Here is a 27,335-nt window from a genome sequence, read left to right on the forward strand (position 1 = left end):
GTCTGCATAATATAGTAAGTCACACTTGAAATATACATGCACATCAACTATCTAGTGTAGGGGCATACCGCCCAGTCAAAGTCACTGATGGCAATGCAAAAAGTATAGACAATAGTGAGCAGCACTTACATGAAAAAGATGTCTCTATAGTGTGGCGTCCCCGCCGCCCCAACGCACGTTTCGCTTCTTCGTCAGGAGACTGACGAAGAAGCGAAACGTGCGTTGGGGCGGCGGGGACGCCACACTATAGAGACATCTTTTTCATGTAAGTGCTGCTCACTATTGTCTATACTTTTTGCATTGCCATCAGTGACTTTGACTGGGCGGTATGCCCCTACACTAGATAGTTGATGTGCATGTATATTTCAAGTGTGACTTACTATATTATGCAGACATTACCATGATTGAATAACCGGTATGATACACCGGCAGTGGCTGTCTCTGCTTTTTAAAGTAGCTACCTTGTATATGTTTTGTGCAATTTTAATAGATTTAATAAAATTTTGATATATTGGTACTATATACTGGTTTTCTCTTTTGTGGTTGATACTACATTTTTTGAGACTAATTCTTCAAAATGGATCTCGCAGCTCATGAATTTGGCTCAAAATCCAAAATGCTCTTTAACTTTTGTCTTTAACCACTTTTTGTGACAGCTTTTTAGAACCAAAAGTCTTAAAATCTTTAAAAAGTTGCACTTCTTTCTAAAAATTTACCAAATTGAAAACTGCCAAAGAAGCATAAAGGTACCGTTACACTAAACGACTTACCAACGATCACGACCAGCGATACGACCTGGCCGTGATCGTTGGTAAGTCGTTGTGTGGTCGCTGGGGAGCTGTCACACAGACAGCTCTCTCCAGCGACCAACGATCAGGGGAACGACTTCAACATCGTTGAAACTGTCTTCAACGATGCCGAAGTCCCCCTGCAGCACCCGGGTAACCAGGGTAAACATCGGGTTACTAAGTGCAGGGCCGCGCTTAGTAACTCGATATTTACCCTGGTTACCATTGTAAAAAAAAAAAACACTACATACTCACATTCTGATGTCTGTCACGTCCCTCGGCGTCCACAGGGTTAAAACTGCTTTCGGCAGGAGCGCTGGTAATGCACGCACTGCTGCAGAGAGCTTCCCTGCACTGAATGTGTCAGCGCCGGCCGTAAAGCAGAGCACAGTGGTGACGTCACCGCTGTGCTCTGCTTTACGGCCGGCGCTGACACAGTCAACCCTGTGGACGCCGGGGGACGTGACAGACATCAGAATGTGAGTATGTAGTGTTTGTTTTTTTTTTTTTTTAACTTTTACAATGGTAACCAGGGTAAATATCGGGTTACTAAGCGCGGCCCTGCACTTAAGGCCCCGTCACACATAGCGAGATCGCTAGAGAGATCGCTGCTGAGTCACAAGTTTTGTGACGCAACAGCGACCTCAGTAGCGATCTCACTATGTGTGACACGTACCAGCGATCAGGCCCCTGCTGCGAGATCGCTGGTCGTGTCGGAATGGCCTGGGCCGTTTTTTGATCGTTGAGGTCCCGCTGACATCGCTGAATCGGTGTGTGTGACACCGATCCAGCGATGTCTTCACTGGTAACCAGGGTAAACATCGGGTTACTAAGCGCAGGGCCGCGCTTAGTAACCCGATGTTTACCCTGGTTACCAGCGTAAATGTAAAAAAAACCAAACCGTACATACTCACCATCTGATGTCCGTCAGGTCCCTTGCCGTCTGCTTCCCGCTCTGACTGAGTGCCGCCGTACAGTGAGAGCAGATCACAGCGGTGACGTCACTGCTGCGCTCTGCTCTCACTGTACGGCGGCTCAGTCAGAGCAGGAAGCAGACGGCAAGGGACCTGACGGACATCAGATGGTGAGTATGTAGTGTTTGTTTTTTTTGGTAACCAGGGTAAACATCGGGTTACTAAGCGCGGCCCTGTGCTTAGTAACCCGATGTTTACCCTGGTTACCCGGGTGCTGCAGGGGGACTTCGGCATCGTTGAAGACAGTTTCAACAATGCCGAAGTCGTTCCCCTGATCGTTGGTCGCTGGAGAGAGCGGTCTGTGTGACAGCTCCCCAGCGACCACACAGCGACAAAACAGCGACGCTGCAGCGATCAGCATCGTTGTCTGTATCGCTGCAGCGTCTCTGTGTGTGACGGGGCCTTTAGTAACCCGATATTTACCCTGTTTACAAGTGAACACATCGCTGGATCGGCATCACACACGCCGATCCAGCGATGACAGCGGGTGATCAGTGACCAAAAAAAGGTCCTGATCATTCCCATCGACCAACGATCTCCCAGCGGGGGCCTGATCGTTGGTCGCTGACACACATAACGAGATCGTTAGCGGGATCGTTGCTTACGTCACCAAAAGCGTGACGTTGCAACGATATCGTTAACGATATCGTTATGTGTGACTCAGCCTTTATTCCAGGCAGAGACTGGAGTCAGATGTGCCAAAAATTGCGACATTTGTAAAATGTTTCATTTAATGAATCTGCTTAAACATGTGTATAAGCAAAGTTGACAAGGGAAAAAAAAAAATGTAAAAAAGATAGCTCAAAAACTCAAAATGTACAGTGGGGAAAATAAGGATTTGATACGCTGCCGATTTTGTAAGTTTTCCCACCTACAAACAATGGAGAGGTCTGTAATTTTTATCGCAGCTACACTTCAACTGTGAGAGGCAAAATCTAAAAAAATAAAATTGAAATCACATTATATGATTTTTACATAATTAATTTGCATTTTATTTAAAACCAATGGTGTTCAAAAGTACAACTTGTTCCAGAAAAAGCAAGCCCTCACATGGACATATTGACAGAAAAATAAAAAAAAAGTTATGGATCTGGGAAGAAGGGGAGCGAAAAACAAACGCAAAAACGAAAAAGAGCTCCGTCATGAAGGGGTTTAGTCAGATATATCAGAAGTTATTTAACTTATACAGTAGATGCCAAACAAATAGATTGAAATACCAGAATTGTCACTTTTGGTCTCCACACTTTGTTAAAAAAAAGTGCAATAAAAAGTTATCAAAATGTTGTATGTACGGTACCTCGAAATGGTATTCAGAAAACTGTAGCTCTTGTAACTGGAGAAAGTGGAGATAAACCAGCTCTTCCAATAGTAAAGAATGCAGTGGAAAAAACATGAAAGTATCAATGCGTTTTGAAGCACATTGCTGTGGTTCGTCCTGGTGAAGAAGCAGGTGTGCATCGATAACAGACAAAAACAGCATTGATACCTTCACGGTTTTTCCACTGCATCCTTTACTACTTGCAGTGCGGGTTTCTCTCCACTTTCTCCAGTTGAACGTGTTATCTCCTTCTGGGGACCTGCAGCAGCCAATTTCTCCAGCTATCACAAACCTTGAGGCCATGTGCACACGTTCAGGATTTTTCGCGTTTTTTCACGTTTTTTCGCTATAAAAACGTGATAAAAACGCAAAAAAAACGCTTACATATGCCTCCTATTATTTACAGGGTATTACGCATTTTTTTGTGCAAATGTTGCATTTTTTTCCGCGAAAAAATCGCATCGCGGAAAAAAAAGCAACATGTTCATTAAAAATGCGGAATTGCGGGGATTCCGCACACCTAGGAGTGCATTGATCTGCTTACTTCCTGCATGGGGCTGTGCCCACCATGCGGGAAGTAAGCAGATTATGTGCGGTTGGTACCCAGGGTGGAGGAGAGGAGACTCTCCTCCACGGACTGGGCACCATATAATTGGTAAAAAAAAAAAAAAGAATTAAAATAAAAAATAGTGATATACTCACCCTCTGATGGCCCCCGAAGTGTTCCCGCCTCTCCGATGCATGCTTTCTCTTCCGTTCCTATAGATGGTGTGGTTCAGGACCTGTGATGACGTCGCGGCTTGTGATTGGTCACGTGAGTCACATGAGCGATCACAAGCCGCGACGTCATCGAAGGTCCTGAACCACACCGGCATCTATAGGAACGGACGGCGCTGAGGAGATCGGCTGTCTGCAGAGGGTGAGTATAACCATTTTTTAATTTTTTTTATTATTTTTAAGCATTCTATCTTTTACTATAGATGCTGCATAAGCTGCATCTATAGTAAAAAGTTGGTCACACTTGTCAAACAGTATGTTTGACAAGTGTGACCAACTTGTCAGTCAGTTTTCCAAGCGATGCTACAGATCGCTTGGAAAACTTTAGCATTCTGCAAGCTAATTACGCTTGCAGAATGCTAAAAAAAAAACGCGAACAAAACGGAAAAAAACGCAAAAAAAAAAATATGCGGATTTCTTGCAGAAAATTTCCGGTTTTCTTCAGGAAATTTCTGCAAGAAATCCGGACGTGTGCATATACCCTTAGCTTTACTTTTCATTTTAAACCCAGATAAGACCCTATTGTGCTCATTATCTTTCCCATTTTTATCACGAACGTAAAGCTATAGCTCGGCGCACGAAAAACAAGCTCTCACTCAAGTCCATCGCTGGAAAAATAATAGTTTTGAGTCTCAAAGAATGGTAACACAAACCAATTTTTTTATACAAATTCTGATTTCTTTTTTTAACCACTAAAGTATACTTAAAATGAACCTCTTGGGTTTGGTATCACCAAAATTATACTGACCTGAAGGAAAATATTTCCAGGTAATTTTTCCCCACAAAGAAATTGCAAAACAAAGCTTAAAAACAAGGTTTTTGTTTTTTTCATTGTTCATTGTTTCACTTTTTCAGCCCACTTGGAATTTTTTTCCACTATTACAGTACATTATATGGTGTAATGAATGTTGTACTTCACAAATACAAATCCCTAAAAAAAATAAGCTCTCCTTCGAAAACATAAAAAAAAGTTATGGCTCGTATAAGAGGATAAGAAAAAAATGAATGAGAAAAACTGAAAACCACATTCATAAAAAAGATGAGGCCTCCAGTTTAGGTGACCAGAGAACACCCGCATGCTGAATTAAGATCTTACAAGTTTGAGTATTGTAAAGGTTTATTATACAAGAACATTTTAGGCCTGTATATTTGGGTTTAACCTTACCCCCACAGCTTCTATAATTTTATTACTAATATCTTGAGAATTTTTTGGTGGTAAGTTTAGACTTCTTAGAGTTAAAGGGGTATTCCTATGCCAATATATGTAGTATGTGTAATAAGAATATAATAATAATCTTTATTTATATAGCGCCAACATATTCCGCAGCGCTTTACAGCTTAACAGTTTCAAACACAACAGTCATGGGTAACAACGTTAACAATACAATAATTAAAGCACAATAAGATGACCCTGCTCGTGAGAGCTTACAATCTACAATGAGGTGGGGGAGATACAAAGTACAGGGGTGTATTTACAATGATGTATTTACAATGATGGTCCAGCCATCTTCAGGGGGTGGGGGATGGATGGAAGTAGTGACTGGGCTACACACAAACAAAATAACTGATTAGGGAACGTGATAGGCCTCTCTGAACACATGTGTTTTGAGGGAGCGCCTAAAACTATGCAAATTGTGAATGGTCCTAATATCTTGGGATAGATAATTCCAGAGGATTGGCGCAGCACGGGAGAAGTCTTGGAGTCGGGAGTGGGAGGTACGGATTAGTGCAGAGGTTAGTCGAAAGTCATTTGCAGAGCGCAGCGGTCGGTTATTCCGATAGACAGAAATGAGGGAGGAGATGTAAGGGGGTGCCGCACTGTGGAGAGCTTTGTGGGTGAGAACAAGTACTTTGAATTGGATTCTATAGTGAATGGGCAGCCAGTGTAACGACTGGCGAAGATCGGACACGTCCGAGTAATGATTAGCTAGATAGACAACCCTGGCTGCTGCATTAAGGATGGACTGGAGAGGAAAGTCGAGTAAGGGGGAGGCCAATTAATAGAGCGTTGCAGTAGTCCAGGCGGGAGTGGATCAGGGCGACAGTGAGGGTTTTTGTTGTTTCCATAGTGAGAAAAGGGCGGATTCTAGAGATGTTCTTTAGGTGTGTTAGAATATGAGCAAATACAGTGCCTTGCGAAAGTATTCGGCTCCCTGGAACTTTTCAACCTTTTCCCACATATCATGCTTCAAACATAAAGATACCAAATGTAAATTTTTGGAGAAGAATCAACAACAAGTGGAACACAATTGTGAAGTTGAGCGAAATTTATTGGTTATTTTACATTTTTGTGGAAATTCAAAAACTGAAAAGTGGGGCGTGCAATATTATTCGGCCCCTTTACTTTCAGTGCAGCAAAGTCACTCTAGAAGTTCATTGTGGATCTCTGAATGATCCAATGTTGTCCTAAATGCCTAATGATGATAACTATAGTCCACCTGTGTGTAATCAAGTCCCCGTATAAATGCACCTGCTCTGTTACAGTCTCAGGGTTCTGTTTGAAGAACAGAGAGCATCATGAAGACCAAGGAAACAACAGGCAGGTCTGTGATACTGTTGTGGAGAAGTTTAAAGCTGGATTTGGATGCAAAATGGTTTCCAAAACTTTTAACATCCCAAGGAGCACTGTGCAAGCGATCATATTGAAATGGAAGGAGTATCATACCACTGCAAATCTACCAAGACCCGGCCGTCCTTCTAAACTTTCATCTCAACCAAAGAGAAGACTGATCAGAGATGCAGCCAAGAGGCCCATGATCACTCTGGATGAACTGCAGAGATCTACAGCTGAGGTGGGACAGTCTGTCCATAGGACAACAATCAGTCAAACACTGCACAAATCTGGCCTTTATGGAAGAGTGGCAAGAAGGAAGGCATTTATCAAAGATATCGATAAAAAGTGTCTCTTAAAGTGTGCAACAAGCCACCTGGGAGACACACCAAACATGTGGAAGAATCTGCTCTGGTCAGTTGAAACCAAAATCGAACTTTTTGGCAACAATGCCAAACGATATCTTTGGTGTAAAGGCAACACAGCTCATCACCCTGAACACACCATCCCCACTGTCAAACATGGTGGTGGCAGCATCATGGTTTGGACTGCTTTTCTTCAGCACGGACGGGGAAGATAGTTAAAATTGATGAGAAGATGGATGGAGCCAAATACATGAACATTCTTGAAGAAAACCTGTTGGAGTCTGCAAAAGACCTGAGACTGGGACAGAGATTTGTCTTCCAACAAGACAATGATCCCAAACAAAGCAAAATCTACAATGGAATAGTTCACAAATAAGCATATCCAGGTGTTAGAATGGCCAAGTCAAAGTCCAGACCTCAATCCAATCGAGAATCTGTGGAAAGAGCTGAAAACTGCTCTTCACAAACGATCTCCATCAAACCTCACTGAGCTCGAGCTGTTTGCCAAGGAAGAATGGGCAAGAATTTCAGTCTCTCAATGTACAAAACTGATAGAGACATACCCCAAGCGACTTGCAGCTGTAATCGCAGAAAAAGGTGGCGCAATAAAGTATTAAGTTAAAGAGGCCGAATAATATTGCACGCCCCAATTTTCAGTTTTTGAATTTCCACAAATATTTTAAATAACCAATAAATTTTGTTTAACTTCACAATTGTGTTCCACTTGTTGCTTCTTCACCAAAAATTTACATTTGGTATCTTTGTTTGAAGCATGATATGAATACTTTCGCAAGTCACAGTACCTCAATAAGAAATGTAGTATAGTTCTTCTGATTCGCTATGTTGCTTATCCAATGTACAGGGCATTGCAGTAGTATTGGGTGATCTCTTAAGGTGAGATCTTAGTTATTGCCTGTCCCTGACCTGATAAATATGAGCCAAGTGCATGCATAGACGAAAGACATTGGACGCCGGGTCAGATGTGCACTCCTTTCTTGGCAAGAGCTGGTACAGAACTGAACTTTATTAGTATAAACAAAAGATTATGTGACAGGCAGGAAGAGGGTGTTGCACAACTTTTCAGCAGCCATTGTATCAGCCTGTGTTAGGTCCCTGCTAGGTCTATTGCATATATGGTCTTCAGTGTATCCAGCTCATATTCCAAGGATTCCAGGGCGTAGTTCCAGGATGTAGACGCCATCTTGCCACATATATTACTAGCTTATGTAAGGTTAATAATTGATTTCACTCCTTCACAGTAGCTTAGATATCCATGATAACGACTACTAATAAGTAACTGGCTCTATATGTGTGGTCATAACCAAGAATACCTAAGCTACTGCAATGCCCTGCACATGGTTAAATGACATAGTGAATCAGAAGAACTGAACTACATTTCTAATTGGAGGTATTTGCTATTATTATTATTACACTTAAACTTTATTGTGATAGGATCTTGGAGATGGGAATTACCCTTTATCCCAAACCAAAACTATTACAGTCCCCCAACATCTCTTTAATATATGTGATTGCTACTTGTCCATAAAGTATACCTTTATGGGTCTGAAGTGCCAGTGACCTGAGAATTCTCAGAGAGTCTTATTGTAGGACATGAGCATGTGTGCAATTCTTGCGCAGACTGCCGTAGGGTATGTTCTTGTCATATTCAGGTCTTATTTCTTGCTTTTATCACTTCCTTAATGGATTCATACATGGGTAAAACAGACATTTGAAGAAGCCGACAAGAATGGGGATGGATTGCTGAATATAGAAGAAATCTACCAGCTCATGCATAAGCTTAATGTGAATTTACCTCGCCGGAAAGTCCGCCAGATGTTCCAGGTTAGATTCTGCTTGCATGTATTGCCCACTAACACAACACCTTTGTGCTCAGATCAATGATTCCTTAAATAAAAAAGGTACTTTCCATTGTGGTTTATTCATTTTTGTCCACTTTTGGATCACTATAAAGAACATGGATCTTTTAGTGCCATTTTAGTACTATGTGCATTTTTTGGCTGGTATAACAATGTTATTTATGAGCATTCTTGTCTAGGTTATTTTGCCACTTTAGAAATATTGTTTACCAGACAAATTGTTCCCATTGTAGCAATAGAAAACATTGCTATTCTCTATAATGGGTTCAAGATCACAGCTGTAATAGTTATCATAAGGGAAAGATATTTGGGCAGTTTAGATAATGTTTTCCTCTATAGTAAACCATAATTTGGTCTATTAAGGCACAATGTTGGCAGTTGTAGATGGCTGCGTGGAACTACTTTAGGTAGTTGTAATGGATTGCCAGTAAGCATGATCTACAATATTACTGGCCTATGTCAGATGGTTAGTGAGAGGAAGTCCACCTGTGTGCAATCTAAGTGTCACATGGTCTGTCAGTATATACACACCTTTTCTGAAAGGCCACAGGTGCTGCAACACCTGAGGCATTAACTTCAAGTGTATTCTCTCTTGTCCACTTCCTTACACGTATTATACAGCACTTGCTTACAATTGCTCATTTTGCCTTTCTACCCAGTTAATTAATCTCTTTTCTCTATTCTATGTAGAAGCAGTAAGTCTCTTGTTCCTGCCAGAGTCATCCCCCTTTTCAGCTCCTGACTTAGCTTCTCTGTTCCTCTCCCACCCCCCCATTAGCTAAATATTCTCTTTTCCATTAGGTCTCTGACATCACATGATTCAAAAATGCATAGCTGAATCCTTCTAATCTATGTATAAACAGGAGGTCAGTTTATCCTGTTTGACAGTCCTCAGTCACTGCAAAGGGTCCTGTCAGGGAGGGAGGAGGAAGCAGCTGGGTCAGGAGGTAAAGAAGGGAATGATAAATGCAGAGAAGAATTAGCTGTGTAGAAAGGCAAAAGGAGCAATTGTAAGTAGACAGTGCCATGTAATATGATGATTGCAATTTATAAAGAGGATAACAACTTTGATGGGAGTGCTTCTTTAAAAAGTTGTGACAGAGAAAAACTGGTGTTACTTTTTGAATTCAAAAGCCAAAAGTTAGTCAAAAACAAGTGTCAGATTTAAAGTGCACCTGTCAGCAGGTTTGGCCGCTATAAGATAAAGGTACCGTCACATTTAGCGACGCTGCAGCGATCTAGACAACGATGCCGATCGCTGCAGCGTCGCTGTTTCGTCGTTGTGTGGTCGCTGGAGAGCTGTCACACAGACAGCTCTCCAGCGACCAACGATGCCGAAGTCCCCGGGTAACCAGGGTAAACATCGGGTTACTAAGCGCAGAGCCGCGCTTAGTAACCCGATGTTTACTCTGGTTACCAGTGTAAATGTAAAAAAACAAACACTACATACTTACATTCCGGTGTCTGTCCCCCGGCGCTGTGCTTTCCTGCACTGACTGTGAGCGCCGGCCGGAAAGCAGAGCGGTGACGTCACCGCTGTAATCTGCTTTACGGCTGGCCGGCGCTGACAGTGCAGGAAAGCAGAGCGCCGGGGGGCAGACACCGGAATGTAAGTATGTAGTGTTTGTTTTTTTTTTTTATATTTACACTGGTAACCAGGGTAAACATCGGGTTACTAAGCGCGGCCCTGCGCTTAGTAACCCGATGTTTACCCTGGTTACCAGTGAAGACATCGCTGAATCGGCGTCACACACACCGATTCAGCGATGTCTGTGGGAGTCCAGCGACGAAATAAAGTTCTGGACTTTCTGCTCCGACCAGTGATGTCACAGCAGGATCCTGATCGCTGCTGCGTGTCAAACTCAACGATATCGCTAGCCAAGACGCTGCAGCGTCACGGATCGCTAGCGATATCGTTCAGTGTGAAGGTACCTTAAGGCCACTGCCTTATCTACAGCATTCTATAATGCTGTAGATAAGCCCCCGAGCCAATCTGCAAGAGAAGAAAAATAAGTTTTATAAGGCTACTTTCACACTAGCGTCGTGCACTGCACGTCGCAATGCGTCATTGTGGAGAAAAAATGCATCCTGCAAAGTTGTCTGCACACACATCGCAACCGTCGTGCGACAGTTGCGTCGTGCTTTGGCGCACCGCTGCCACAAAAAACATTACATGTAACTTTTTTTGTGCGTCGGGACCGCCATTTTCGACCGCGCATGCGCGGCCGAAACTCCGCCCCCTCCTCCCCGGACCTTACAATGAAGCAGCGGAAGCATCTTAAGACTGCTTCCGCTGCCAACGTCGGGCATTTTCTTCACAGTATGCGTCGGTACGTCGGCCCGACGCAGCACGACAGCCCCGTACCGACGCTAGTGTGAAAGCAACCTTATACTCACCCGGTGGGCGGTCCGGTCCGATTGGTGTCGCAGGTCTGGGTCCGGCGTCTCCCATCTAATTGCGATGCCGTCCTCCTGTTATGGATCCCCGGTACTGCACTCCTGCGCACGCGTGCTAATCTGCCCTGTTCAGGGCAGAGCAAAGTACTGCAATGCGCAGGCGCTGAGAAAGGTCAGAGGCCCAGCGCCTGTGTACTGCAGTGCTTTGCTTTGTCCTCAACAGGGCAGATAAGTACGCCTGCGCAGGAGTTCGAGCGTGGGGAACCATGACGCAAGCAGTAGGGAGTTGTCGCAAGAAGATTGGAGGCATCGGACCAAGAAGAGCGACACCCATCGGACCACACCGCCACCGGGTGAGTATAATAAAACTTATTTTTCTTCACTTAGAGGTCGCACCGGGGGCTTAGCTACAGCATTATAGAATGCTGTAGGTAATCCCAGAAAGGCAGTGGCCGTATCTTATAGCTGCCAAAACGGGCAACAGGTTCCCTTTACGTCAACTAATATTGCGTACCCCAGTGATATTGAAGTTACTCTTATTTCGGACCTGGAAGGAGCAGACAAGTTAGTAGTGATCTGTCTTAACATTTCTTCCTCATTCACACTAATTTGTTATGCCAAAGGTCTACATATCATTCATAGAAATATCTTCCGTGTCCATTGATACAGAGAATCAATGTTTTTCATTGACAGGGTTGTCTATTCTTGATATTTATGTATTTTGCTACATCTACAGTACTTCTTGAGCAAACATGATCCATTTCATCTACAGACTGGCACATAGAGTGCCCGTCAGACCGACATTGAATTGCTATTATGCGCCAGCGGCCTCACCTCAAGGGATAAGCCAGATGCCAAGGAAATTTTTTCAGCAATGTGAAAAGCAACAAAACATGTCATTGATATAACAATCAGTCACTGTCTCCAAAACCTCTGAAGAGATACAAGTATTTACAACAAACAATTCTAAACTCTAAATGTAACATCTGTATTCATTGTAGTGTGGATGAGAGTTTTTTGTTTTGCTGCAGAAAACTTATAGAGTAAAAATAAACTTAAGAGGACTTGTCACTTCTTATATTCCCACTACTCCCACGATCTTTCATCTTTTTGTATTCCTGAAATTCTCCTTAAGGTTCCAGAGAATATGGACTTTTTCATTTGGTGATAAATTTTATGGTTCTTATCAAGGAGGAGAATATTTTAAAATCTTTACATTTTGACCGAATTCATAGTGTTAGAAGCTGTGAAGAATATTGAAGCTAGGATACACATGATTGAAATGAAATTATATCTGGCAAGGGATTATAAAACCCTTTTCAGTGTGCAGCTGTTTGAGAAAGCTGTCACCTAGCTCAGCAGGGGGCCAAGCCTCAAAGGCTGTGAGTGACAGATCTCATACTGTACCATGACCAGCTCGGAGCAAGACAAAGGTGTGCTTGCAATATAGAGTCCTGCTGAAGCTGCAGACACCTTCTATAACATTAGAGAAACATAATTCCAAAGGGAGATACTGTATATGTCCTAGCCGTACATTGTGTCTATTTCCGTGATCCCCAGAACATGGCAAATGCCCGCCTGGGTCTTGACCCATTCTAGCACCCAGGGGTATGAAGATACATAGAACAGCTAGTAGAAACCAGATGGCACAGCTGTGTTTGGTCTTAACGAGTAGCAGGGGCTTGCAGGATCCGATGGCACCAAAACCGCCTCTCTAGGACCGTCTATTAAGGTATTATGACCCATCGTAGGTTTGGTGTTTTTAGCTGGAGAGGCAAGGGGAGGAGATAAGTGACCCAAAGGGGATAAAAGCTACTGTAAGGCTGTCTGTTATATATGTGCTCCACTTCAACAGTGAGGACCACATAGAGTAATGTGCTGTCAAGGACCAAGGGGCCAGATGGCAGCCCACGCCCCCTGCGGTCAAGCGCATACATGGTCAAACATCACCCAGTAATTGACATGATCCATCTGTTTATATCTTTTGTCCTACCACTATCTGTATTTGCATAGCTAACCATTGTATATGTATAGCCATCGTGTTTACAGCTCTGGTAAAAATTAAGAGACCACTGCAAAATGTTCAGTTTTCTCTTTATAGGTATATTTTTGAGTAAAATGTAAATTGTTAATTTATTCTACAGGGTGGGCCATTTATATAGATACACCTAAATAAAATGGGGATAGTTGGTGATATCAACTTCCTGTCTGTGGCACATTAGTATATGGGAGGGGGAAAACTTTACAAGTTGGGTGGTGACCATGACGGCCATTTTGAAGTCTGCCATTTTGGATCCAATTTTTGGATTGAAATTTTTTTCAATGGGAAGAGGGTCATATGACACATCAAACTTATTGAGAATTGAGAAAAACAATTGTGTGCTTGGTTTTAATGTAACTTTATTCTTTCATGAGTTATTTTCAAGTTTATGACCACTTATAAAATGTGTTCAAAGTGCTGCCCATTGTGTTGAATTGTGTTGAATTGTCAATGCAGCCCTCTTCTCCCACTCTTGGCACACTGATAGCAACACTGCAGAAGAAATGCCAGCACAGGCTTCCAGTATCCGTTGTTTCAGATGCTGCACATCTCGTATCTTCACAGCATAAACAATTGCCTTCAGATCACCCCAAAAGATAAAGTCTAAGGGGGTCAGATCGGGAGACCTTGGTGGCCGTTCTACTGGCCCACGACGACCAATCCACTTTCCAGGAAACTGTTCATGTAGGAATGCTCAGACCTGACACCCAAGATGATGCACCTCCACATTATGGGTGTGAGGTCTGAGCATTCCTACATGAACAGTTTCCAGCAAAGTGGATTATCAGCACATACTGAATTCTAATTGCTGCACTTGTTTGTCAGTACATGCGGATTCCCTGCATGTGATGACATTCAGTTGGTCAAAATCCGCAGTGGAGACTAACGCCTCCGCCGTAGCGATTGACATGCTCGTAAACCTGCAACGCAGGTAGGTGTACGCAGCGTTTTATAGAAGCATAATGAGCATGAGATTTCTATAAATCCCATCCACTGAGATTTCTATAAATCCCAACACAGCGCAAATTTTCAGAGTCCAAAATGCTGCTATTCCTAATTGTGGGCACATAGCCTAAGAGCCATAACTTTTTTTATTTTTCATTCAACATAATTCGTTTAATGCTTTTTTTTTTTTGCAGAACAGGGTGTACTTTTGAATGACATCCTTCATTTAGCCGAATCATTCTAAGCGCTATGCAGAAGCAGAAAGTCTCTTTTCCATGCATGAAACATTCCCCTCTTCAACTCCTGACCCAGCTGCTTCGCTCCTCCCCTCTGCCAGGGACTTTACAGTGATGACTCATGTAGTGAATGACTTCCTGCTTCTACGTACAGCTTAGAAGGATTCAGCTAGTCATTTTTAAATCTCGTGACGTCATAGACCTATAGAAAAGAGAAGAATTACCTGGGTAGAAAGGCAAAATGAGCAATTGTAAGTACACAGGGCTGTATAATATGATGACTGCAATATATTAAGAGGATAAAAACTTTGATGCGAGTGCTTCTTTAAAACACAAACCCAGAGAAACCTGAATTCCCAGATGCAAACCTTTTACCGTTAGTCAGATGGTACATATAATATATGTTGATGGGATTGTTAGTCAATTAAGGTGCATTTATGTCACCATTTCCATGAATTACTCTCTGTGCACACCCTCAGTCCCTGCCTCACTGCCAGTGCTGCACTGTGCACAGACATCCCTCCACCAGACCTGGTAACCAACGCTCGCAGCATCATACTGGCAGAGGTGTATCTAGGTTTTCTTGCATCCGGGGCAAGAATTCATTTTGGTGCCTCCACCACCAAGGACATATGCGATTTGCACACTTAGTCATGTACCCACGAACTCCTCTCCCTAATGCGCTCAGTGTTAATAGCTCGGCTCCCCAGTCCCATCTTGTATGCATGGCGCCCCCCTCCCATCTTGTATGCATGGCTTCCCTGTCCCATCTTGTATGCATGGCTCCCCCCTCCCATCTTGTATGCATGGCTCCCCCGTCCCATCTTGTATGCATGGCTCCCCTGTCCCATCTTGTATGCATGGCTCGGCTCCCCTGTCCCATCTTGTGTGTATGGCTCTGCTCCCCCGTCCCATCTTGCATGTATGGCTCTGCTCTCCCCGTCCCATCTTGTATGTATGGCTCTGCTCCCCCGTCCCATCTTGTATGCATGGCTGTGCTCCCCCCGTCCCATCTTGTATGTATGGCTCTGCTCCCCATCCCATCTTGTATGCATTGCTCTGCCCCCCCTCCCATCTTGTATACATGGCTTTGCTCCCCCTGTCCCATCTTGTATGTGTGGCTCTGCTCCCCCATCCCATCTTGTATGTATGGCTCTGCTCCCCGTCCTATATTGTATGTATGGCTCTGCTCCCCCCGTCCCATCCTGTATGCATGGCTCTGCTCCCCCATCCCATCATGTATGCATGGCTCTGCTCCCCCCTCCCATCTTGTATGCATGGCTCTGCTCCCCCTGTTCCATCTTGTATGTATCGCTCTGCTCCCCCATCCCATATTGTATGTATGGCTCTGCTCCCCCATTCCATCTTGTATGTATGGCTCTGCTTCCCCCGTCCCATCTTGTATGCATGGCTCTGCTCCCCCCTCCCATCTTGTATGCATGGCTCTGCTCCCCCTGTTCCATCTTGTATGTATGGCTCTGCTCCCCCATCCCATATTGTATGTATGGCTCTGCTCCCCCATTCCATCTTGTATGTATGGCTCTGCTTCCCCCGTCCCATCTTGTATGCATGGCTCTGCTCCCCCGTCCCATCTTGTATGTATGGCTCTGCTCCCCCGTCCCATCTTGTATGCATTGCTCTGCTCCCCCCCTCCCATCCTGTATGCATGGCTCTGCTCCCCCCTCCCATCTTGTATGCATGGCTCTGCTCCCCCTGTTCCATCTTGTATGTATGGCTCTGCTCCCCCATCCCATATTGTATGTATGGCTCTGCTCCCCCATTCCATCTTGTATGTATGGCTCTGCTCCCCCGTCCCATCTTTTATGCATTGCTCTGCTCCCCCCATAACATCTTGTATGGCTCTGCTCCCCCCTCCCATCTTGTATTCATGGCTCTGCTCCCCCCTCCCTCCACCCATCTTGTATGCATGGCTCTGCTCCCTCCATCCCATCTTGTATGTATGGCTCTGCTCCCCGTCCTATATTGTATGTATGGCTCTGCTCCCCCCGTCCCATCCTGTATGCATGGCTCTGCTCCCCCATCCCATCATGTATGCATGGCTCTGCTCCCCCCTCCCATCTTGTATGCATGGCTCTGCTCCCCCTGTTCCATCTTGTATGTATGGCTCTGCTCCCCCATCCCATATTGTATGTATGGCTCTGCTCCCCCATTCCATCTTGTATGTATGGCTCTGCTTCCCCCGTCCCATCTTGTATGCATGGCTCTGCTCCCCCCTCCCATCTTGTATGCATGGCTCTGCTCCCCCTGTTCCATCTTGTATGTATGGCTCTGCTCCCCCATCCCATATTGTATGTATGGCTCTGCTCCCCCATTCCATCTTGTATGTATGGCTCTGCTTCCCCCGTCCCATCTTGTATGCATGGCTCTGCTCCCCCGTCCCATCTTGTATGTATGGCTCTGCTCCCCCGTCCCATCTTGTATGCATTGCTCTGCTCCCCCCTTCCCATCCTGTATGCATGGCTCTGCTCCCCCTGTTCCATCTTGTATGTATGGCTCTGCTCCCCCATCCCATATTGTATGTATGGCTCTGCTCCCCCATTCCATCTTGTATGTATGGCTCTGCTCCCCCGTCCCATCTTTTATGCATTGCTCTGCTCCCCCCATAACATCTTGTATGGCTCTGCTCCCCCCTCCCATCTTGTATTCATGGCTCTGCTCCCCCCTCCCTCCACCCATCTTGTATGCATGGCTCTGCTCCCTCCGCCCCATCTTGTATGTATGGCTCTGCTCCCCCCGTCCCATCTTGTATGTATGGCTCTGCTCCCCCCATCCCATCTTGTATGTATGGCTCTGCTCCCCCCATTCCATCTTGTATGCATGGCTATGCTCCCCCTCCCCATCTTGTATGCATGGCTCGGTTCCCCCCGTCCCATCTTGTATGCATGGCTCCCCCATCCATCCCTTGTCTTCCCCCATCCTCCCCTCAAACTCCTCTGTCATACTCACCTTTCTCCTCCGCGCCGAAAGTCCCTGCATCTCTGACACGGCGTTGCAGCTTCTTCCTGTGTGAGCGGTCACGTGTTACCGCTCATTAAGGTCATGAATATGCATCCGGATGGGCGGGCAGTGACCCAGGACTTTAATTTAAAAAAAAACAACTTGTTCTGGTGCCGCCCCCCACACACACACACATCCTGGTGCCCTAGGCACATGCCCTCAAGTGCCTAGTGGCAAATACGGCCCTGCCTACGCGGAGTAGTTGGGCAGAAGCTGTCAATCAGTGGTTCGAGATTCGGGACAGAGTGTCGTCGGACTCCTTGCTGGCTGTGTGTTGAAAATATTAAACGTTACTGCACATAAGTGACAGATTGCTGAAATCAGCTTGTGTGTCACTAGATGCTGTCGTCAGACAGGGCAGCACCACCAAGCCGAACTTTAACGAAAAAAAAAGACAGATTATTCCAGTTAAACTACATTTCTGGAAGGCAGTCTGACGACTGTCCTGTCCTCAAGACTTAAATAAAAAGAAGCATATATTAGAAAACCTCTGTCGAATGTTTGGTAAATCCCGAACAAATCCTCTTAGGCAGATGCTTGAAGCATGCACAATGATGACACGAGTGCCACAAGCACGTCTCTAAGGAGAGTCTACAGCAGCCACAAGACGTCTTATTGGCACACATCTTCTTGTCAGAGCTACTCTCATTTACTATTTTTCTTGATATGTAATAAACCAAATAGTTTGCTATTAATTTTGGCTTTAAAAAAATTTAAAATAATATTAAAAATTGAAGCATATACAATTCGGAGCTTTTCTAATGTTGGGCATTAGAAGGTTCTTTCAGTCCTGCCCTTGGAAAGCTTTTCTACTTTTAGTGCTGTTAGAAATTGTCTAGGATTGTAATTGGTTATATGGACTGCTCAAGTAAGAAAGATATATGATAAAATAATAGCAGAAAAAGTCAAGATGTCAGATTTCAGTGCCTTAGAAAACAGTGATTTCAAAATGGATTGGAGCAGTAGCTGCAGGTAGAAAATGATGTTTTATTCTCACTGCAGCCGCTGGCTTCCAGTCATCAGGGTGGTGCACAGAGCTGTTACAGTCACTGCTTATTAAATGCTTCCATACTTTGATTGCCAGTCTGTTCTGCAGTGAGTGTTTGCAGTGTAGAGCAGACAGTCAGACAAAGTACATGCTGACTACCCTTATAAATATACTAATAATAATCGGTATTATGATTAGTACATTTCCTACATACACTCCACAATATTAAGTGCAATTAATCTGATAATGGTTTGTACAAATTGTTCATGTAATGCTACAATTTCAGAGACTTAGGCTACTTTCACACTAGCGTCGTACGACGCACGTCGCAATGCGACGTGCCGACGTACCGACACATACTGTGAAAATAAAACACAACGGGGGCAGCGGATGCAGTTTTACAACGCATCTGCTGCCCCATTGTGATGTCCGGGAAGGCGGGGGCGGAGATCCGGCCACGCATGCGCGGTCGGAAATGGCGGACACGACGCACAAAAAAAAGTTACATGTAACTTTTTTTGTGCCGACGGTCCGCCACAACACGAGGCATCCGTCGCACGGCGGATACAACGTGTGGCAATGCGTCGCTAATGCAAGTGTATGGAGAAAAAACGCATCCTGCAGGCAATTTTGCAGGATGCGTTTTTTCTCCAAAACGACGCATTGTGACGTGCGTCGTACCACGCTAGTGTGAAAGCAGCCTTAGTCACACATTAACTTCTCTTTTCAATTTTTTTTTATATTATTATTGATGACCCTAGGTTCATTTATACTAGCTGATAATCGGTAAACAAGCTTTAATCAGATCTTTGGTTCCCAATCATTGGCCTGTGCAGCAAATGTAAAAAGAAAAAAAAAACACTTTTTTTTGGTCATCTAACTATGTCATTTTTGCTACCTAAAAATAATTGTCAGCAGCACATCACTCGGTATAATCAGGGGATGTGCTGCCGACAATGCTGTATGTGTACTTAATGATCATTTTAGTGATTGTTCCATCCCCATATCTATCTACGGTATATTATTTAGCTGGGGTTCTGACTCCCAAAATCCCTGCAAATCATTTGTGGGAACAGGTCACAGTGGTCCGGCCTCTTCTTTATTTATAGTTCTCCATACACTAGGCCATCATACATTTAGCATCCGAGGTCACCGCGAGCTGTTACCTGCTGATGACGATGGATTAAGCCAAGAAATAATTATGACAAAACATTGCTAAATATGACAGTCGATAACGTGGTCTGATTTTGTGCTGACTTCATGTTTACCAGCAGAAACCTTTGTTTTTCAGGAAGCAGACACCGACGAGAATCAGGGCACGTTGACATTTGAGGAGTTCTCGGTGTTCTACAAGATGATGTCATTACGGAGAGATCTGTACCTGCTGCTCCTAAGTTACAGTGATAAGAAAGATCATTTAACAGTGGATGAACTTGCCCAATTTCTTAAAATGGAACAAAAGGTATGAAAATCACCTGCATGCTTTTTTCTTATTTAATTCAAGGTTTATCACAAATGATGTGTAATCTATATAATAATCCATGATGGTGAGGAATGCTCTTGAAGTAGGGCATCGGGGAGTTCAGTGGTGACCAGAAGAGACCGCATGGTCCTTAAAGAGACTGAATGGTCTGCGGTAGTGAGATGAATGGTTACTTGTTTTCATTAGGGCACCGAATGATTGTGTGTGCAAAGCAAGCCAAATATATTAAAGGGAAGCTGTCATGTTCCCCAATGGTTTTATACCATTAGAATTAAGTTTTAGGGATGGGTTTGTGCAATAAAATAAAGTTTTTGATGATCCAAACAAATGTATCTATTTGTGCAAAATCAGTTATAAATATATATGTATATATATGTGTTTGTGTCTACTCACCCAGTACAACCCCAATTGCTGTAATCATGGTCCTCTGGGCAAGATGATGTCCTCTGCACTGCCCACATCTTCTCATGAGTCGTGTGAATGTGTGCAAAGTTTTTGAAGAGCAGAAATGATCCAGCTTCCAAGCTTCAAAAAATGTACTGGATTAAAAAATATTGATATACCATGTTCCAAAGTATTATACAAATGACATTTTTCTCAGATTTTCCTAAATGGTCGGTGCAAATGACGGTCAGTCTAATAAAAGTCATCACCCGTTAGAGTATACGGTGTTGTGAATTGGACTTTTTGGCTCCCTCTTGTGGTCACTAGCGACATGACACTTTGAGCTTCTTTCTCTAGCTTGGTACCCACCTGGCTCGTTAGTCCAGGGGTGTTGCTATTTAAGCTTCCTGGATTTTCAGTCTGGTGCCTGGCATCGTTGTAATCAGTTCCTTTCTGTTTGCTCCTGTCTGCTGGTCCTGGTTCTTGCAAAATAAGCTAAGTCCTGCTTCCTTATTTTTTGGTTATTTGCATTTGCTCTTATTTCTGTCCAGCTTGTACCAAATGTGATTCCTGATATAGCTGGAAGCTCTAGGGGGCTGATATTCTCCCCCCGTGCCGTTAGACGGTTCGGGGGTTCTTGAATATTCAGCGTGGAAATTTTTTATAGGGTTTTTGCTGACCGTATAAGTCATCTTCCTATATTCTGCTATTAGTCAGTGGGCCTCTCTTTGCTAAAAAATCTAGTTCATCCTTGCGTTTGTCTTTTCTTCTTACCTCACCGTTATTATTTGTTGGGGGCTTGTATCCAACTTTTGGGGTCTTTTCTCTGGAGGCAAGAAAGGTCTATCTTTTCCCTTCTAGGGTTAGTTAGTTCTCCGGCTGGCGCGAGACGTCTAGAACCAACGTAGGTACGTTCCCCGGCTGCTGCTATTTGTGGTGCTAGGTTCAGGTATATGGTCAGCCTAGTTACCACTGCCCTATGAGCTGGTTTTTTGTGTTTGCAGACTTGGTTATAAATTCTGAGACCCTCTGCCATTGGGGTCATAACAATACGGTACATCGAATTTTATTAAAGAAACCTCTCAATGATAACAGTATAATCTCCAAAATGAATAAAAACTCAAAATGCAGTGTTCCAAATTATTAGGCACAGTAGAATTTCTAAACATTTGATATGTTTTAAAGAACTGAAAATGCTCATTTGTGGAATTTGCAGCATTAGGAGGTCACATTCACTAAAGAAAAAAGCTATTTAACTCCGAAACATCCTAACAGGCCAAGTTACATGTTAACATATAGGACCCCTTCTTTGACTACATAGGACCACTTCTTTGACTCACCTTCACAATTCTTGCATCCATTGAGCTTGTGAGCTTTTGGAGAGTTTCTGTATTTCTTTGCATGAAGTCAGAATAGCCTCCCAGAGCTGCTGTTTTGATGTGAACTGCCTCCCACCCTCATAGATCTTTTGCTTGATGATACTCCAAAGGTTCTCTATAAGGTTGAGGTGAGGGGAAGATGGTGGCCACACCATGAGTTTGTCTCCTTTTATGCCCATAGCAGCCAATGACTCAGAGGTATTCTTTGCAGCATGAGATGGTGTATTGTCATGCATGAAGATGATTTTGCTCCTGAAGGCATGTTTCTGCTTTTTAGACCATGGAACAAAGTTGTCAGTCAGAAACTCTATATACTTTGCAGAGGTCATTTTCACACCTTCAGGAGCCTTAAAGGGCCCTGCCAGCTGTTTCCTCATGATTCCGGCCCAAAACATGACTCCTCCACCTCCTTGCTGACGTCGCAGCCTTGTTGGGACATGGTGGCCATCCACCAACCATCCACTACTCCATCCATCTGGACCATCCAGGGTTGCGCAACACTCATCAGTAAACAAGACTGTTTGAAAATTAGTCTTCATGTATGTCTGGGCCCTCTGCAACCGTTTCTGCTTGTGAACACTGTTTAGGGGTGGCCGAATAGTAGGTTTATGCACCACTGCGAGCCTTTGAAGGATCCTACATCTTGAGGTTCGAGGGACTCCAGAGGCACCAGCAGCTTCAAATAACTGTTTGCTGCTTTGTATTGCTATTTTGGCAGCTGCTCTCTTAATCCAATCAATTTGTCTGGCAGAAACCTTCCTCATTATGCCTTTATCAGCACGAACATGTCTGTGCTCAGATTCAGCCACAAATCTCTTCACAGTATGATGATGACTCTTAAGTTTTCCTGAAATATCTAATGTTTTCGTACCTTGTCCAAGGCATTGCACTATTTAACGCTTTCCAGCAGCAGAGAGATCCTTTTTATTTCCCATATTGCTTGAAACCTGTGGCCTGCTTAGTAATGCGGAACATCATTTTTAAGTAGTTTTCCTTTAATTAGAATCACCTGGAAAACTAATTATCACATGTGTTTAAGATTGATTTCAGTGATCCATTGAGCCCTGAGACACAATACCATCCACGAGTTTATTTGAAAAACACAGCAATTAAATCTTTGACACTTAAATCCAATTTGCATAATAATTTGAAACACAGTGTAGATTTCATCATGAGTGTAGACAGCTACACGTTTAGAACATCCTTTTCGTTCTTTAACAAAGCTTTGCTAAAGAACACAATGGATGTTCGAAACGTGTAGCTGTCTACACTCTTGATGGAATCTATTCATTTTTTTTAATCCAGTAATTTTTTGGAAGCTGGATCATTTCCTCTCTCCATTTCTACAAATGGTTCCTTGTAGATCCGTGCCTCCTGGGCCACCTAGCTGGGGTGAGCTGGTCAGTCCTTTTCTATGTGCAAAGTTTTTGCTGCCTGGAAATACACACATGTCCCTGGTTTCATTGGTACACTCACTTGCCCTAGAAACATCTGCATGTGCCTAGGAAGAAAAGAGATCGCACACTTGCACAAGATTCACAGGACTGAGAAGAAGGCCTGGACAATGCAGAAAACATCAGTCATGTCCAGGATGCCGTGCCTGCAACATCTAAGACCGGACTAGTCTGTCGATGCCTGTGGGACTGGGTTTGATTTGCATAGGGCAAGTGGCACTTTATAACTTGATTTTGCACCAATTTGTACATTAGTATGAAACATAAAAAACCTTATTTTGAAGGGGTTATCTCCTTTCAGGAAAGTTTTTCCTACAGGGCTCCATTAGTAGTTAAAAAAGCAAACGGTGCTTTCCTTACCCTCATTCTCCGCCATTGCCCTGGTGTCTGTCACTGCAGCTCTGATGTCACCCCGCCATTCTGTGAGCTCAGCGGCTCTGAGCGGCCGTGCCATCTACATCGGCAGAGGCGCTGAGATCACTTATTGTTTGCCGCTTTGGCAATGTGATTTAAATTCTGTAAACAGCAGACATTGAGAGCGGCGGTGGAGAATCAGCACTGGACCGGGGGCAGGTGAGTAATGAACAGTTTATTTGCTACTTACAGATCTGACAAGTTCCTCTTAGATCAAGTCTGGCTTACCTGCCAAATGTGGATGGAAATAGGCAATGATCTAATGATTTCATTGGCCTCCTAATTGTCCTTCTGCAGCAATATGTTGGGAGAAAGCGTTGCCAAAAAAAAAAGATAAGTATCAGAAGAGGAAATGAATGCGGAGCAATGTGGCGGATTATCATCCACTGCGGCATCTCCGGTATATTCTGTATCACAGGTTCCTGTATTACATGTGACCGTACATTACACAAGCACTTGAAAGGCAACCAAACACTTATTACTAATGGTCTCGCTTCTTTAGTAATCCATGAACAAATGTTGTGTATTTTACAGGTTATTTATTTTTTATGTTTTTTTTATAATAATAATAAGCCGGAGTTTAAATTCCAGGCAATTCCTTCTGTTCAGATATTTGACTCGGTCAATGTACCATCTGTCTATGAATTGACATCCAGCAATGGGCAGGAAATAAATCCGGTCGTAGTGGAGATTTTATCACAGATCCTCCAGCTGCACATTCCTGGTTTGCTGAAATCATTGGATATCTTTATCAGCCAGTGTATTGCAATGTTAAGGAGATAGCTGAAAAGATGGATGGAAAGGTGTATTATTTTTGTGGGTACTGCAGGCCAAGCAGTAACCTGAGTATTTTTAGGTTATAGCTTGGCATCAGATGCCGCAGAGTGTGTAAAATTACATATGTGGAGGTCCCATTGTGTAGCATGATATTCAGCACACCGGGTTGTTGGGTTGGATCACCAGCTAGATACTTTGGCTGTAGAAGGAATATACCATCTACTCCCCAGTTTTACCTTAAAGGGAGTCTGTCAGCCAGTTTTTCATATGTTATCAGAAGCAGCATAATGTAGAGATAGAGACCCTGATTCCAGCGATTTATCACTGACTGCATGTTGTCATCTGTTGAAATCACTGTTTTATCTGCAGCAGATCTAGCAGTTCTCTGAATGCTGAGCTCTGTATAACCCCGCTCACACTACTGATTGGCTGCTTTCTGTGTGCACTGTGTATTGAGAAGAAGCCTGTGGGGGCAGGGTTACACAGAACATTTGACCAAGAGGCACGAGACAACTAGTCCTTTAGTGATAATCTACTGCTGATAAAACACTGATTTTATTGAAACAGCAAAACACAGCCAAGTACGTGACACGTCAGTGGAATCGGGGTTTCAACTCTTACATTTTGGTGCTCTCAGACATTTTCTGTTGAAAGATTCACTTTAAGAATATCGGTGACATAGGAACAAGTACAGGTCCCTGACTGTTCACATGTAGTGTAAATGCTGTTTGTTTTCCACTGCATTTTTTTGTACAGAAAATTTGCTGTGTTTAACAATGCAAGCAAATTGCACGTGGCACTGTGCGATCAAAAATAATGTTGAACTGCACATATTTAATTTTCATGTACACTTATATCGGGAGCTTGTAAAAGCACAGTTGTGTTTTTCATTTTTTTTAAGTGCAGAATCTCAACTTTTCTGCATAAAAAAGCATTAAAAAACACTGCATCATATCTGCATCAAAAACTCCCCCCAAATATGGTAAGGCCGTAAAATAATGCAGGGCAGATTGTGTATTTTGGTACATAGGAACATGACCATATTGTCACTACTCAGAAATGTATGTGATGTGAGGAGCTTTCATGGGACCTTATGTCACTGGGTGATCAATCATTTCTTGGTATTTTACTAAGAGATGGGTCATAAATATTAATATCCCGTGCATATGGCAGGTGCTGAAACGCATTAGATCCAAGAGGTTTGCAGCTTCTAGTTACCGTAAGTCTGTTTATCGGCATTTACAAAAATGCAAAAGCAAAACAAGGATCCAAAGCAGAAAATACCAACTGCCCTCCCAGATAGTCCTTTATTAAATACATACCGTAATCACAAAAACAAAAGAACCGCAGAGAAACGCGTAAAACCGCACATAACTGAGTCTGCACTGTCCGCGCCTGCATTCTCGGGCACATAAGCTCCCCCCATGAGGCTACAATGAAGCCTGGCCTCCAAATACTGCGTGTAATGAAGGGATTAATGGCAGCATATCCCCAAACTAGGGAAACCTCTTCCATACAGGTACATGTCCATTCACCTACCTGCTCCATTTCTAGTAAGGATGCATGGTTTGTTTGCTCATATGCCTGATTTTTGGGGTGCTGCTATACCAGATATGTAAGAAACAGAAACGGACACAATGGGTTAATCTGCACTAGAGTGTAAAGGAATAGGAGATGCAGATCCGAGGCATCACGGTTCAGAGTTTCACAACTTCTTCATCAGGACAAACCACAATCATACATATTCCAGATATGTGACTCTAATCTTCCCCCTGCATGGGACGGTTTGCCTTCCTTTGACTTATATGCTGTCATTTATCCCTTTATTATGTGTTTGGAGGGACAGGCTTTAGCATATCCTTGCTTGGTTAGCTTGTCTGCCTGAGATTGCCAGTCACTGCTTGACGTACTGCAAAATGATAAGTCGTTTTGTGTTTTCATAGTAATAGTATATTTTATATGGCTGACTGGCACGCCTTCTATGGATGTGGGTGATGCCTACTTGCTGCTTAAAGCACCACTCCAGGTTTTGTTTTCTTTCATGTCATTGCTGGAATGGTGCTAGGAGTCTAAGTTCCTTGACCCTAGTAATAAACTTACCAGCCACCATCTGGACCTAACCGAGTGACCGGTGTGCTTGAATAATATGTTTGTGTCCCCACTGCTGAAGGTCTTATGGCTATATGTCTGGTGGCTGCATGTCTCGCGGCTGTCCGACAGCTGCGGCATACACCGGGATTGTCTGTTCCTTAGGCAATCCTTGCATGAGACATGCAGCTGCGGGGACTCGATCATATTATTTGAGCACACCGAAGACACTCGGTTAGCACCCAAGCATGCGGGATAACGCCTTATCCGAGCACTTTCCCTCATTACTATTTACCATTATCATAAAAAATAATGTGTCACGAAAAAATAATCTCAAAATCACTGGGATGTGTTGAAACTTTCCAGAGTTATTGCAATATAAAGTGATGCGTCAGATATGAAATATTTGACCTGGTCACTAAGGGGTTAACATTCACAACTGACAATTAGCGCACGCGGACAGAAACTTTTACATTTTTTGACTATTACAGTTGAGCCATGTTAGGTTAAGTTGGAGAACATGTCATGGAAATTGTAAAACACTATGAGCCTGATTCACCATTTCCACTTTTTTTTCCCCCAATTCACTTTTTTTTTTTTTTTTTCTTGTAGTGTGCAAAGTTAACGGAAAAATTTTTTTCGGGTGCATATAAAATCACTCCGGGGGGAAGGACTAGAATACATTGGTGACAAATTTAGTTACGGTACTTTTTTGAAATTATAAAACCATCAAAAATATCAGGAAACCCTAAACCATGACCACAATGGCGAACTGAAAAAAAGAATAAAAGAATATATCAAGTGAACACTTATCAAAAAGAAAAGGCGCAAATGGAAAGATGAATTTGGTGCTAACAAAAAAAGGTGCAAAATACGTGAATAAAACAGGCACTAATGCAATAATGAATCGGGCCCTACATGTATCACATTACCATACACCTTCATATAACACAATTACGGTACATAGGATTAGTAATAGACTCCTTGTATAGGAATTGCTCCCATTATGAACAGATAGAATCCCATGATAGATCCCAGCTCCGGTATCACAGGTCCCTTGTCTTTGAGGATGACACCGTGT

The 27,335-nt window shown here is 43.4% G+C and overlaps 1 protein-coding gene across 10 annotated transcripts in view; it reads left to right on the forward strand.

Moving 5' to 3' along the window:
* The window catches only part of PLCH1 (phospholipase C eta 1), a 366,784-nt gene that overhangs the window by 248,609 nt on the left and 90,840 nt on the right, over positions 1 to 27,335 (forward strand). For all 10 annotated transcript variants that reach the window (XM_077290709.1, XM_077290705.1, XM_077290712.1 and 7 more), the window contains 2 exons: positions 8,486 to 8,615; positions 19,567 to 19,737. In XM_077290709.1, coding sequence (XP_077146824.1) covers positions 8,486 to 8,615; positions 19,567 to 19,737 — 301 coding nt within the window. The remainder of the gene's footprint in view (positions 1 to 8,485; positions 8,616 to 19,566; positions 19,738 to 27,335) is intronic.

The sequence above is a fragment of the Ranitomeya variabilis genome, chromosome 2 (assembly GCF_051348905.1).
Source record: "Ranitomeya variabilis isolate aRanVar5 chromosome 2, aRanVar5.hap1, whole genome shotgun sequence".
NCBI lineage: Eukaryota > Metazoa > Chordata > Amphibia > Anura > Dendrobatidae > Ranitomeya > Ranitomeya variabilis.